Raw genomic sequence first — 15,876 nt, forward strand, 5'->3', positions numbered from 1 at the left:
TATTACAAACACAATGTCAAATATATAACAAACATAATATATTACAAATATATTACAAACATCATTATTTAAAGGGAATAAAAATTACATTGGCAATATAACAGCCATCAACGAGTCTGGTATTTCACATTCAGATGGTGGGGAAGAGGGTGAACGGTTTGTGTCTGGTAGACGAGCTGAAATACATCAGCATGGTAATATACTTGAACCATATCAACTAATTCATGCATGTTTGAATGACCTGTTGCTGCGATAGCATGACCACATGGTATACCGAGACTACGCCATTTTCCACATGAACAAGTATGACCGTTGTGACAACCGTCGAATTCGAGTCGATTCTAGATTTGACTAAACTTAGTTGCACGTATAGGCACGACACATACTAGACTTAGTGACTAGAAGCTAAGTTATAACCTACTAGAAACTCGGAAACAAGTAGAATTGAAGGATAGTGTACTTAGATTTCACGTTGATATGTGAATTCTACTACTTAACTGTAGTGAATATCCATATTTAGGTCACTCTTTGATTCGAACACCTTTTCATGAATCATATACACACATCATGCACTTGACCTAGTGGTAGAAATTAGGTCCTAGTCTCGTTGGAACTTAAGTCAAAGTTGAAGACTAGGACTAGTATACTTGATTACTCAATTTCGTTTGGATCTCGGAATCACCACATAGAATGCCAATAAACCGATAAAAATAAATTACAAACATTATTTCTAACTTGAATAAGAGTTAGGAAACACAAAAATAATTTGAAGTCTCAAAGATTCAATTTACCTTGATATCTAAAGTTTAGCAAAATCCGAAAACCCCTAAATACCCTAAAAGCCCTATAAACTCATATTTATAAACTTTAACCTTAAAAATCCTATAAAAATAATTATGAACCTTATAATATTATCTTATCATAATAATTATTATGAAATACAATCAATGAAAAATAAAGATTTAGTTATTAACATTTACCCTTGATTTATAAGTCAAAAATCAAGAGTTTTATGCATAAAAACTAGGTTAAGGTGCACATTTTATAAAAAGTTGGAAATTTTTATAAAAGATTTAAATTTTTATAAAAGAAACAAGAGAGAGGGAGCCTCTCCCCCTCTAAAATTCGTCCTCTCTCTCCTATTATCTCTCATCCCCAAAATTTGAATCAATTCTCACCTCTCCACACTTCACCTCCTCATTCTCTCTCACACTCTTCATCACCATCACATTTTCTCTCTTCCCCCCACCCTAACCACGAAATGTTACAGAAAAATGGCTCCAAGAACACACCTTAAACTCTAAATATTCATCATTTGAAGTAATCTTGAACGTAATCCCGAATTTTCTTTCATTCTACTTCACTTTTCCTTCAAGTTTTGCTATTTTCTTATACTTTCTCCTTCTTCTCCTTCTTCATCTTCTTCAAACTTGTTTTCTTTTTGTTAAAATGTTTTTAGAACATCATGGATGTGTTTTAACACCATGCATGTATGATAAACAAGGTTGCATGTTCATGATCTTAGTGCAAAAATCGATTTTAAGGATTAAAACATCAAACTCAAGTTAAGAGTTTTTGAGAAACAAAATTTTGTTCATAAATGCATTTATACATTTTGATAAGTTTTAATCTTTTGATCTCTGGAAACATGACTAGAATATAAGTTTATCATGACATCTTTAAAATATTTCAAAAGATTTACTCAAAGAAATGATGAAAACTCACTTTTCTAACCAATCATCATGCATGCAATCTGCCAGATTTCTTTACCTGACTTTAAACTGCCATATCTCACTCATTTGTTAACCAAAACTAGTGATTCTTTTTCTGAAATATAATATTTTGAGTTAGCTTTCAAACCCATCTCACCTCACTGTAAAATTCCAATATTTCGATTTTTAGCAATTTTTACAAAACTGTTGCTCAATGAGCACCTTTTTGTGAATACTAGTTTTGTATTGCATGTTCAAAGGTCTTATTCATCACTAAAAATCAAGTAAAAATTAATTTGAGCACTTAACATCATGTGTTAAGAGGTATAAAAAGATCTTGATTCAAAAGTATTTGGAACATGTTGTAAAAATTCTCAAAGTAACATCAATAATCTTTACCAAAATCACAGGAATCAAGTTTTCTGTATAATTATTTGAGCCTTTAGGCATGTTTTTCGACATCAAAAATAAGAAAACAATTTTTCATTGTTATTAAATTGTTTGAAGATGCATTCTGGAAATTTTCAGCTCAATATATATTTTCTTTATTTTCTGGAAATATTTGTGGGTGACCCTTTAAGTTAGCAAAGATCTCTCATGACGTTTTATCGATTTTTGTTACTGTTTAGTATGGTTTTTAATTTTCTTTTTTTAGCTCCAATAAAGCATAAAACCACTTGAGGGAATGTGAAAATATTATTTCTTATTTTTCGCAGCTTGTACCTTATATTTAAGACTCAGAAAAATATTTTCGGAATTTTTCAAAATGTACATCTATTTGTCCATGATTTTTGTGTTTATAATGGATTAAAAACAGGAAAAATAGTTTTACTCGTCCAAAATTCATGAAAATTTACCAGAAACTCTTATAATATGTTAGGATGATGCATAAAAATTTTGATGATTTTTATCTTCTGTATGCTATTTTTCTTCTATTTTCCCAAGATTTAATACACTTAAATGTACAAAAATCATAAAATTGGGTTAAACAGTGTAGAAATCCATTTTTATATTTTTCCCAGCTTAAGTATGTGTAATAACACTTGTAAAAAAGGTTTTGTTAATTTTTGAAACTGTTATCTATTTATTTCTATTTTTATAGAATAAATACATAAAAATCAGAAAAATTGTGTTAAACTTTTTGAAAACACATATTAATATTTTTCCCAGATTATGTACATGGTAAAACAGTTACGCAAAAATTATAAGTATTTTTCATGATAAATTACTATTTTTCCATGATTTTATGATTATTCAAGGAATTAAATGGTGAAAAATAGTTAGACAAATAAAAAATTCAAGAAAAATTATCTTAAGGTCTTTGACTTCAATTAAAACTGAAATACAAAGTTTGGGAAATTTAGAACTAAATTGATTTAGTTTTTGAATATTTAATCATTAGAACACCTCTTAAAATGTTAAATATTAACATTTCAATAATGAGAATTTTCCACTTAAATTGTTATATAACAATTGATTCATTGAAATTTAATTTTCACAGAAAAATATTTGTAACTTATTAATATTAAATTTTGACACAATATTGGCATAATTCTATTGTAGTAGTAAGTATACTAGTGTTAGATTTCGATTAGAGACTCACTATCGAATACCATTATTGTAGGAATCGGTAGTGGTACACATGGAACGTAGTTCAAGGCACCATTTGCATCATCTCAATGCATTGTGAGTATTCACGACTTCCCCTATTTTCGGTTTTTTTTAATGATTTGGGGTGGAAAAGCATGTCCGAAAAACTATTATTTGCTCGTTGTATTTAAATTGATTTGTATCAAACTTGATTGCTATATTTTGCTATATTTCTCTATGTATGTCTATGCAACACAAAACATGAGGCCTTATCGTCTTAATTCCCTTCCCTTTATACTTTAATCCAATCATTAACTCTTTGAGCCAATGGTCATTATGGATAGCGTTATTAGGAATTGACAACTCCTCACTCGCCCGATTGCTTGAGTGCATGATACCATATAATATATGGAACGATAAGCATAGATCTTGATAGGGCATCAGTCATAGGCTTGGTTGGGAACTCATCGTTTGCTCATATACATACAAACTCTTTTATTAATTATAGCAATGAACTTTGTTTCTCATTATAGCAATAAACTTTGTATCTCATTATAACAACAAACTTTTGTTACTAAATACTTATTTACTTGTTTTAGCAACAAACTTGGTTGCTTCTTATAGTAACAAACTTGTTTGATCCTTGTAGCAATGAACTTGATTGCTCATTATAGCAATAAAACTTGTTTACTCATTTTAGTAACAAACTTTATTTCCCATGAGAATATGAACGTTGCATCTTATTTAGGCAACATATTTTATCTCTGATGATGACAACGAAGTTTGTTTATGCAAACTTAATACTCATTTTTGAAATATATTTCTATTTATGGAAACTTTATTACTCTCTTTAGCAACGAACTTCTATTCATGAAAACTTATTTACTTATTTTAGCAATGAACATTTGTTTATGGAAACTGTTATCAATATTCAGATTATCATGAATTTCAAACTATATTATGTTATAAACTTGTGAGTACTCACCAACTATTTTTATAGTTGAAGCTCGTTTTACATGCTTTTTCAGGAATCATCGAGTAAGTGGCACTTAGGGACACTTCACTTTTAGGAGCATTCGCATGTGTTGTATTTCAATTTACATTGTAATTTCTTTTAAAAGTTGTTCAAACCCATTGTAAATGTGTAATGATTTTTAATACTATGGTTGGTGTTGTCTTTTAACTTTTGCTATGAAACCCTTTATACTGCCATGCCTCGTGTTTCCGCTTTAGCGGGGTGTGACAACCGTTAAGGTCTACAACACAAGTTGTTTTAAAATCAAAAACTAGATAAACATATGTCGGCAAGGGAGACGAGATTTGTTGGGGGATCTGTGTTGCTTGCCAACCAACAAACTTTTGCATCCTTCTTTGAAGCACCATTTAAGCATACGTTGTTAGTATAGTAGTCAAACACCTTGAAAATTAAATATGGTTATAAAAGGTTGTTGTACTAGTTATTTAATACTTTTATATTGCACATGAAAATTTGCCTGCCATTATACTTCGTTCAACAAAAGTATTTTGCATGTACTCACGAATTCCCTCGATAAGTGTTATTATCGCTACATTAATTTTATTGAGCGATAATACTGAAAAATATTGAGGAACTTCCATGTTGAGTACATTCCAACGGATGATAGAGAAATAGACTCTTGCCCATTTCGGATGACCGATATTCGTAAGCACTTCACGAACATCACGACTTAGACTAGAAAATTTTTGTTCAAAAATAGACATAGTGTAGGATTTTGATGTTATTCAGAATAATGTTTCCAATGATCTTCCAGACCTTACTCTTGTTCGTAAATATTTGTGGACACTTTTACAAGTCTAACCATGATAAGAATCAGTGAAAACATTATCTACGCAAGAACTAATGACATCGTCCATATTGGATATGAACGCTACTTCCCTACCCTGTCCGAGACTTTCTTTTAACCTCATCAGGAACCAGGTACAACTTACCAGATTATTTTCAATCGCCATACCAAATGCTATAGGGAAAGTTAGATTGTTCTCGTCTTTAGCAATCGCTACAAACATTGTTTTTAGGTAGTTCCCTCGAAGACGGACACTACCAATGAAGATTACAGGCAAGAAACAATTTATGAATGCATACCTGTATTTTTTAAGAGTGGAAAACAATTAGTTTAAATGTAGAAACATTATCAAATGTAAAGAAAAAATAGAAAATTGGAAAACAAATATACCACCCATCCAATAGCCAGAAAACAAGATTGGAAACGATGCATCAAATCCGTTATGATGTGAGTGTGAGTATGCGGGTTGGTTCGCCTTAGGTTATGAAAGTAAACAGGCAAGTTGTTAAACCTTTCTTCATGCTCACTGTCAGATAAACTCATTTCGAATAAGTTATAAGAGACAATTACCAATTACTTAGTGTGCCCAAGGTTATGGAGGTAACGGGCTTACCACATGTGGACACATATGTATGTAGGAGCTGGAAAGGCAAGGTCCATAATGTATTGTCTTTTTGAACAGTAGATTTGTTGTTTCAAACAGTATCTCCGTGTTAGGTATCTGACAATTGGACTACTATTTGACAATTTTTGACTACGGTTTCATAGACTTTGACTACTGCTTTCTACCCTACATAATGTATTGTCTTTTCCAGCAGTAGATTTTTCATTTCAAACAGTATCTCCATGTAAGGTATCTAAAAATTGGACTACTCTTTGACAATTATTTGACTACGGTTTTATAGACTTTGACTACTGCTTTGTAGCCTGCATAATGTATTGTTATTTCCAACAGTATATTTGTCGTTTCAAACAGTATCTCCATGTAAGGTATCTGACAATTGGACTACTCTTTGACAATTATTTGACTACGGTTTTATAGACTTTGACTACTGCTTTGTAGCCTGCATAATGTAGTTTCAAACAGTACTTATGGGAATCCACCTAATTGTTTGTCAGTCTTTTTTCTTATTTATGTACTCCTATAAAACTAAAACAAACTAACAAACAAATTTAAAAAATGGCCTCCAATCAAACGACTTCTTCCTATGCAGCTGTTCCGTCCAATACTCCACACCCATGAATGATAAGAGAGGTAATGGTGGTAACACGATGTTGGATGAACGTTTACGAGGATGTGACAACCATGGTTAACCCTGATTGCTTTGAAGGTGATGAATGGACCCGCATAACAGCTATGTTTAACTTCTCGTTGGGAGAAGGAAAACACCGAACACAAGAAGATATTGTTGGTAAGTGGATGGATTTAAAGGAAAAAATCACATGGTTCAATCGATGGTATCATCATCTTAAAAATAGGTATCGTTATCCAAACAACGACGAAGATCTTTTAGAAATGGTTAAAGATCATTACATTTTGGAGCACGAGGGATGTGACTTCAAGTATGAGGATGCATGGATTCTAGTTAAAAATAATGAATATTTCATGTAAAAGGCTCTTATATGTGAAATGTCTTACGTAATGTTTGCTACTGGTGTATCTCGTTTTCTATAATGTTTTATGTTTGTGTTTTATTTTTCATGGAATAAAGTAGATAATAATTGGGGTAGTAGATTTAATTAATAATGTCAGAAGTGCAGTTTAATACAAGCAATACAAATTACAAATACGGGAATTCATTACTTTCCTACATTAATCTAAGGACAATTTAAATCGAATGTGCTGTTGAAATCAAAAGTAGGGTACACGCTTTCGTTCTGTGACCCGCTTCCGGATGCGAATTCAATAGTCATTATGCCCTTTTGTGTCGATTTTTGCTCCCCCCAGATCTGCTCCCCGATCCCCTACCCGTACAATCGTTCCTCGTGTGTCCAAAATGACCGCATGTAGAACATTCTTGTCGTTTGGGACGCTCACCTTACGACGAAATACGACCAGTATTTCTTGGCCTACCCGACTGACGTCACTCCATTAGGGGTGGCTTCACAATCATCAAATCATCGGGGATCTCCCACTCATATGGACTTGATAAAGGGTTCACAGACTCCTCGTAAGTTTTCCTCAGTGTCTCTGTAAAGTAAGCTTTTAAAGCAATTTCCGAACAGTCTTCGTAACGGTTCATTGTGAGCACTTTTATGACATGGCCACAAGGTAAGCCATCTATTTTCCACCGCCTACATGTACAGGTTCTTTGTTGGAAATCAACAATGACACTTTTCTGAGTAGAGCTTTTCACATCAAATCTTCTATTTTAGATAGGGTACACCATCCAATTATTACAAGCATTTTTATTTGCTTGTATAATCGTTTCAGCCCATGGGCTGACTGTTGTTTTTGCTTCAGCTAAAAAAATAGACATAATTTCATAATATCATATGAGTAGTAAAATAACATTTCAACGATTATTATATATAAAATATTAGTACCTGCAACATTAGGTTTCTGAAAACTCCATTGTTGCATTGTTGCACGAAAATACTCAATCAACATCAATATTGGCATCTTTCTTGCAAATCTTTCTGGATCGATGTTTTGTAGGTATTCCCATACACGATCATTTACCTTTTTAATTTTTTCATCCCATTATCGGATTTTTTAATAGTATATTGTATCGCTGCTTCCAAATTTTGCTGAAATGTTGAAATACAAATGGATAACACATATTCCATGATGGGTGTGAGGAAATATATTTGCAAATGATGTCGCTATGGATGGAGCCCTATCAGATATGAATGTAAGGTCTTCCACGTTGCCTATACATTCACGTAGTTTTTGAAGGAACCAGGACCATGTCTCCGTACATTCACTTTTGCATATGGCATAAGCAAAAGGCATGATTTGGATTTGACTGTCCATTGTCACTACGAGCAACATCGTACCCTTGAATTCACCATTTAGGTGACCACCATCAATTATTAGGGTCGGCCTACAATATTTGATGAACGCTTGTACCTACAATTATTTTTAATTGCATTAACAAATATCAATTAGGATTCATATGTTATATTTGTTATAAAAAATTATCACTGCTTACCGAGCAACCCAGCGTGATATACACAAACTCAAACCGATCATCATCATCTATTCTTATCTGAGTAACAGTTCCTGGATTATGCTTGACCAAGTTGTGCAGATACGCTGGTAATTTGGTGAATGAATCCTCTTTGGTACCTCTTAACGTCAACAACGCATATTGTTTTGCCCGCCATGCCTATTGGTATGAGATATTGACTAGAAATTTCGAATTGAAGTCCCTCACAATTTCATTACCCCGATAGACTCTATTATAATCTCCGGCCAATACTTCAACGATAAAGTGGCCGAGTACCTTTTTCTTTGATTGTCGATGATTAGACTCCAAGTTTGTTGCACAACATGTGTGTTGGTCAACAACTTTTGTGACTTGGAAAGCAGTAGTCGATTTGATTCCCCTTGCCCTAACCATCCAAGAACAATTTTCTACCAAACAAACCACCTCAAACCTTTCTTTGCTCGATCTGGTAGTCTTATACTGCTTACCTTGTTCCATGCATTGTCTTCCAATTGCAAGCTTGAGCAACTCTTTGTCATCAAAAATGTCTAGAACCTTAATCTCTTCATTTATATCCACCCTCTCGCATGGAATGTTCACATCATCGTTTGCATGACATGAAGGCAATGGGAGCATACCATGAAACATGGTATCTGAATAAATAAGTTTAGGTTCATCATCAAATTCTTCTCCGTTAGAATCACTCTCTAGGCCAGATATATCCAACTTGTCACAATCCGCAAACTCGTTATATCCTTTTAGTTCATCATCATGCAAAAATGGAACTTCTTGTTTTTCCAGATTCATTACCAACCTTATTCACCACGTCTAGTGCTTTGTTTGGTCAAAGTAACGATTTACACCAACATCATTAACATATGTACGAACATCATTATCACCGATATGCTTATAATTCTCCAGTGTATCATACATAATCGGTTCTGGCACTACATTTACATTTTCAGCGACAATATGATATTGACTTTTACTTGGACTTTTAAAATTACCTATTGGGTTGTTGCTGCCTTTTCCACTTGATAAATTAGCTGCAGATGCATTTCATCTATCATCCACTTCGTTACGCCAAACTCCTTATTCAACCACCACATAGACAGACACATATTTATCTCCAACGACATTTATTACGTTGATTAGCTTTCTAGTATCACGATCATCAACAATACCACAATAATAGAGTTGTTCTGGATGTTGATAATTCAGACTGACTTTTGATTCTTCGGGAAGACCCATCTTGCACTTCATCAAATGAACAAATTCGGTGAACGTGGTGGTTTCGTAAAATTCAACACCTAAATAAAACATTCTCGGATTGTATCCCGGTGGCCAAACATATGATAATTGGGAATTAACAAACTCCCATCTTCCATCCGTAAAGAGCAATACGAAATACTCGTTAGAACTCATTATCTTAATTTTGAGAATAAAGAAGCTAGAGAGATGAAAATTTCCCAAATATGAAATAATTCCAAAAATATGAAATACTTAATATATATAGGGTAGGTTCAAAACAGTAGTCAAGTCTGACAAAAAAGTAGTCAAGTTTAACAAAACAAAAAGTAGTCAAATTTAGCAAAAAAATAGTCAAATTTACCCAAAAAGTAGTCATATTTTACAAAAAAATTGGCATTTTTTTATTATTTGTTAAAAAACTATTTTATATTTCACAATTCTCAAAAAGTTTAACAAAATAATTGTCAAAATAATTCTACATTTTATAAACACTCTTTATAATGAAAATAATTCTCAAAAAAATACTCTCTATTTAAAAAAAATAAAAAAATAAAATAAAACCGTAGTTTTTTTGACAAAACCGTAGATTTTACCCCAAAACCGTAGATTAAAAAAAACGTAGATTTTCGAAAAACCGTAGCCTACGATTTGGGAAACCGTAGGGTTTACAGAGCAAACGGTAGGTTTTACAATACCTACGGTTTTATATCTTGAAAATGATTTTTTTATACAAAACATGAAACAGTAGATGATTTTGCGAAACAGTAGACGAATATAAGTACCTATGGTTTCGTGGGCTATTTTGGGACATTTCCTAATTTTTGGCTAAAAATTGCTAATCACTTCCTTAATTTGGCTAGATTAGTAATTACCCCTGAAAAGAAAAGAAAGCCACAAACCCAGGGGGAGATTGTTAGGATATAAGAAAAGAAATCTATAAACCAAGGGGGAGATTGCTAGGTCATAAATTGTGGTTTATACTTTTCTTTTCATAAGATATTAGAGTTCTCGGTCTATCACCGAAAACACCATGTTTTGGTGTTGTTTGGACCAAAATCACCTGTGATTTTGGTTAGGCTTAATATTGTTTTGTTTGGGTTTTAGGCTGGGCCTTGGTTATTAGCTCTAGGTATGAATAGTGTTATCTTAGCCTTGTAATGTGAAAGGGATGTTTTTCGGGGGCTTCCATATATATTTAGAACGTGATTTTGGAGAGAAACAAGAGAGAAGCAAGTTTAATCAAGAATCTTATTGTGACAACCGTCAATTTAGTCAACAAAGTCATCTCAACTTGTATTTGTATGTTAAGGTTTACATCATATTTCCTAATGTACAATTTACTATTATAATACAAAGTATCACTCGGAAGATTCTTACATTTAACAATCTGGATCCTAAATAGGGTGAGTGATGTAACAAATTGATGAAATATAATTATGTATCCCTCAAGGATGGAGAACACTCATAACACGGCGTAGTGGAGTTCATAATACTAACACTACGGGGTAAAACCATAAGAAAAACTACAAACACCGTCTCTCTAAAATCTCCCCCTCTCTAAAAATCTCTCTCTATGTCTCAAATCTCTCCCAAATCTCTCTACAAACCTCTATTCCAAACCTCTCCCAAATCTCTCTCAAACGTTTTCATAAACACCAACATCATCATATCTCTTCCTTTGTTGAAAACGGCTCAAAACGGATGGAGAAAACCCAAAAGAACAAACTCATTTCGGAATACACTATTTATTTCCGGAACCCTCTTAGTCTGGAACTCTTTCTCAAGAATCAGACAATTTCGCTCCGAACCTTCTGATCGAATACGAAACTTCTGAATCTGGAATATTGTTTGACTTCAGACCTTCTAAGAAAAACCGGGAATTCTCGCATGCTCCGGAAACCCTCCCTTGGCTTCAGAACTGCCTTACTCCGGAAGTTTTCACTCCGGAACTCTTCGCACCGGACAGTTTCGCATCTCAGAAGGTCAGGTGATTTTGGATGTTGTTGTTTGACTCCGGAATTTGCTGATTTACTCTGGAACATGCTGATTCACTCAGGAAACCCTCGCCACTTCGGACCCACTCCAGATTTGTGACCATTTCGGACTTTTTAGTTATTTTTAAAGATTTTGGCGTTGGGATTTTCCTAAAACTCGTCCTTTTCATAATTAATACCCTCTAAACTCCTATTTTAGGCCAAATGTGAAGCTTAAAACATATTTTCATTTCCTAAGATTATATTATTTTAATCACCCACTTGGCCACTTGTGGTGACACTTGATAGTAAACTCCTTCCCAAGGTGATAGATTTGTTTTACCAAGGCAAACATTACTTCACCGTCACCTCACTCTTCCTTCATATATAAAGTATGAATTAGGATCCATTTCATTTCCAGTAGAGAACTTCCCTTCCATTCTCCCTCAAGTATCAAGCCTTAATTTCCTCTCAAAATTCATCCATCAAGTATCCCCTGAAGGATTTTTCCTTCAAGATTTTCTTAAGGATCATAGTAAGTCCCTTTATAATCTAGTGTTATTACTAATAGATTTCAAGATTAGTTCAACAAATTAATACATAATTATGTTTTCAAACCATTAGGATACGATTAGCTTCCCGTGTTCTAAATTCGAAGATCACCGTGTTTATCTCATTATCTAACCGCTTCTATGCTTAAGGTGAGTTCATACCCCTACACTTTTCAACGATTTTTCTTTATTTAATGGGGGAATACAAATATAACAAAAGGAAAATTGTGTTAAAATACAAACCATTATTTATGTTTTCTTACATTTTATGTACCTTTTTACGTAAAAAATATCAAGTATACGAAACTATAATATGTATAGTTTGGGGATCATTGACGTTATTTTACCATTTTCAGGATTTAGAAATAATTATATAAAGGTATAATTATTTTCGTACTATACAAACACTATGAATGGATAATATTTACATTTACAGCAAAAAGGAGTTTTCATTTTATTTGACATAATCCTGTTAATGAATAAATTTGTGAGACATTCGGATTCACTGTACCTTTAAAGTACTGCATGAAAGTCTTGCATTTGTAACCAAAATCTCTTGTAGGGAGAGCGTGATAGTTGTGTGTTGATCTATACGGGACTGACAATCCCACACCTAAACTATTAGCTACCGTTAGACCGACAGGTCAAGGGTGACAACTGTCATAACATTTCTGACGCCTGTAGAACATTGTTATAGGCCGACTGGGTCATAGTATGGTTATAATAACTCACATGGGGTATTAACAAGACATACGGTTTATAGGGATTAAAAAACACATAAAAAGGAGTTTTATTTATATACAACTACAACATACTATTACAAGTACATGAGCATTCATACATTTTCAGGTATTAGGGTAGCTAAGACTACAATACATTTTACAATAAAATATTGGATTTTCCGGAAATCACACCCTATCATTTTTACAAGGAAAAACGACATATTTCTCAAACAAAACTCTTATGAACTCACCAACTTAATTGTTGACACTCTTTTCAAAATTACTTGTATTCTCAGGGAATCAATATACAGGTAATCAACCACTTTTGTCACCATATTGTAATTTATTAGGAAATATGTAACACTATCAACAATTTAACCATTTAAATTATATCAATGATGATTTTGTTCGCTTTCTTTACTACAATTCAACAATTATCATACTATACATGAAATCATCCGCCCCCGGACATTTCCTCCATTCTGGTTTGGGGGTGTGATAGATTTGTATTAGAGCATTGTTTATAGTGAACTAAGTATATCAAACCACACAAGATTTTCAAACTATAAATACAATGGGACTAAAACTCTATGACATAACGTTTTCATACAAGTATACTTTAAAATATTATAATACTTTTATAAAAGTATAAGTACAATCATACCCATTAGTTCAGTGTTGTAACTGTAACAAAATAAAAAGTATTAAGATGAGTTGGACACTACGATTAGGCCTCGGGGTTTGTAATCATAACAGGGGATGAATATAGCATGATCAACTATATTTATCCAGGATGTGACCAACGTATGCCAAGGAATAGTGGTAGTGAACGACAAGTCTAAAACTTAACAAAGAAACTCTAGAACTAAACATAAAAGTTTAAAATACTATAGGAGTATTTTATGGTGCTATAAAGAACCATAACAACAACGTTTAAACCTCGATATTTACTAGAACTAGTAATCATTAGGAACCCTCTCTCAAAAAATGAATTAAATCCTTCACATAAAAGCTAAAAACACCCTTACTGGTAGGTCTATAACTGCAGCGTGTATACGCTAAAGATTATGTATGATCAAGATACCATAGACTTAGGATTTGTGATTTCGCTTTAAATATTGTTCCTTGTTTGGTTGTGGGTTTAAAGTGGAGCTACTTATCCGAAGACCTATTCGATATCGATCATACATAACATGTATACACTAGGTAATTATAGAAGGACCCATTATGGGCCAAAATTTTATTAAAAAATATTTCTATTAAATTTTTAAGAAATATACACTTAAATTATTATATATTTGTCATATCCCTATTCTCGCACAGAAGAAATGGCAAGATTCCATTTACCAGGAGACCCTATATCCCTCCACAAGGGAATGCTGCTTGGATCGTAGAGGATCCTGAAGAAGATCCTGAAGAAATAATGGAAGAAGACGATTCAGAGGAAGAAAACGATGCAGAAGAAGAAGACGAGGACGAGGATCAGGAAGACACCAACTTAGAACCAGAGGTTTACAACCCACGACGAGCTGACCGAGGCCCCGCTCCCAGGAAGCACTTTCATGGCCCGACGCCTTGATGGGCAGTGGACTTAAGGAGATGGATCCAGGAGCAGGGACAACGCCCGCCTTATGGCATGGAACGAGGTTTCTACAACCTCAGTCGAGGGGCTCAGCAGACAGGGCTCTTCTTGTCAGGGTCCGTCGCATCGCCCGACAGGGCGAGCAGGAAAGGGAATCCGCTAACCATATACTGGAGGTTGACGCCAACACCGAGGTCAATGCGGTGCATCTTGGCCGTTTTGACGAAGATCATGATCAGACGCGGGATCATACTGAAGCCCTTCAGAGAGACGTTACCGCAACACGGGCATAGATGAGGGAATATCGGAAACGTCAAGCCATAATGGAAAGGCGTGTATTTGAGGCTGAGCATCGAGTGAAAGAGATGCAGACTTTCATGACTTCACCTCATGGCTCACAGAGGAATGACTGCCACGAGTAGTTTCATATACTACTCATGTTTTGCTATAGACTAGGTGTTCCAAGTAGGCGTTAGTGCTACTCTTTTCTATATACATATTCAACCCTGCGATTAAGTGACTACACTATTGGAGGGGTTGTAATGCTGTCAAAATTTTCCTTTATTAATGTTATGCAGACCTATATCAAGGTCAAATTTTCCAAAACATTATGTACTAAGATTATATCAATGAAATTGGCAAGCATTTTTATTTCATTTGGGGTATTACTATAGGTTTCATAACATTGTTTGTAAAAATTATTTACTCATGGTAAATCTATGATTGTTTTGTGTAAACATTAAATTTATATGTAATTAAGACTCAAATCGACTTAGAAATAGTGGGCCCGCCTTAGGTCCTGTTCCTTGTTTGGTTGTGGGCTTAGGGCAGACCCATTAAGTTCAACGGCCTATTAAAATCTTAATTACATACAACTCGTATGCACCAAGTAATTTTGGAAGAACCTGGTATGGATCAAAACACAGGATTTCATTGAGACACTACTAGAAAATTCATAAGTTTAATGTTACATAAACCTCTGTTATGAATTGATTACAAAGTACATTACAAGTCAGATCATGATGCATGTAGAAACTAATATCATTAGTTTATTAACACCCGACTGATAACCACTATCAAAGACTTACCATCTTTTCACTTTAAAACATTGTGGCACAGAGATGCCACCTTGTAGATCAAACAGGCATATCAACTGTTGGAATTGGTGTCTAAGCCCGTAACTATAACTGGGATGTACTTGACCCGATTGTAGCATGGTCCTTTTTGGGTTGCCTTCACCAGTGCAACTTGATAGGATGTATTTTGAGAATAAGGTTGGTTATGGTTTATTAATATATTACAAGTGTAGTATATTAATATGAAATCATATTATTTAATTAGTATTGATCAAGAATTAATTTGGAATTAATTTTGTGATCAAAAGAGACTAATTAAATATAGGGGGATTGATTATGTAAATCAATCATTCTTGTAGTGTGGGCCAATCATCCATGATCATGTAGGTGGGCTAAACTAATCCATGGATAGTCCATGGAGTTTAAACCCATGGACCATGAGAA

The 15,876-nt window shown here is 33.8% G+C and overlaps 1 protein-coding gene across 1 annotated transcript; it reads right to left on the minus strand.

Annotated features, from left to right (window-relative positions):
- Nucleotides 1-7,209: 7,209 nt before the first annotated feature.
- On the minus strand, nucleotides 7,210-9,084 carry LOC145164998 (uncharacterized). The gene is made up of 6 exons (XM_079083637.1): nucleotides 8,575-9,084; nucleotides 8,281-8,457; nucleotides 7,905-8,198; nucleotides 7,673-7,808; nucleotides 7,511-7,589; nucleotides 7,210-7,420 (listed from the first exon to the last, which is right to left on the minus strand). Exons 1-6 carry the CDS (start codon nucleotides 9,082-9,084, stop codon nucleotides 7,210-7,212), a joined length of 1,407 nt encoding a protein of 468 aa, XP_078939763.1.
- Between the last annotated feature and the right edge of the window lie 6,792 nt (nucleotides 9,085-15,876).

This window comes from Lactuca virosa, chromosome 3, assembly GCF_052849685.1.
Source record: "Lactuca virosa cultivar CGN04683 chromosome 3, Lactuca_virosa_CGN04683_v6, whole genome shotgun sequence".
In the NCBI taxonomy this organism is placed as follows: Eukaryota; Viridiplantae; Streptophyta; class Magnoliopsida; order Asterales; family Asteraceae; genus Lactuca; species Lactuca virosa.

What these genes read in the sequence shown, in the direction of transcription:
- LOC145164998 (XM_079083637.1), bottom strand. Translation starts at nt 9,084, where the DNA reads ATGAATCTGGAAAAACAAGAAGTTCCATTTTTGCATGATGATGAACTA. An exon ending in ATATCACGCTGGGTTGCTCG is followed by an intron (nt 8,199 to 8,280) that starts GTAAGCAGTGAT and finishes AAATAATTGTAG; the next exon opens with GTACAAGCGTTCATCAAATA. An exon ending in GCTTGTAATAATTGGATGGT is followed by an intron (nt 7,421 to 7,510) that starts GTACCCTATCTA and finishes CTGTACATGTAG; the next exon opens with GCGGTGGAAAATAGATGGCT.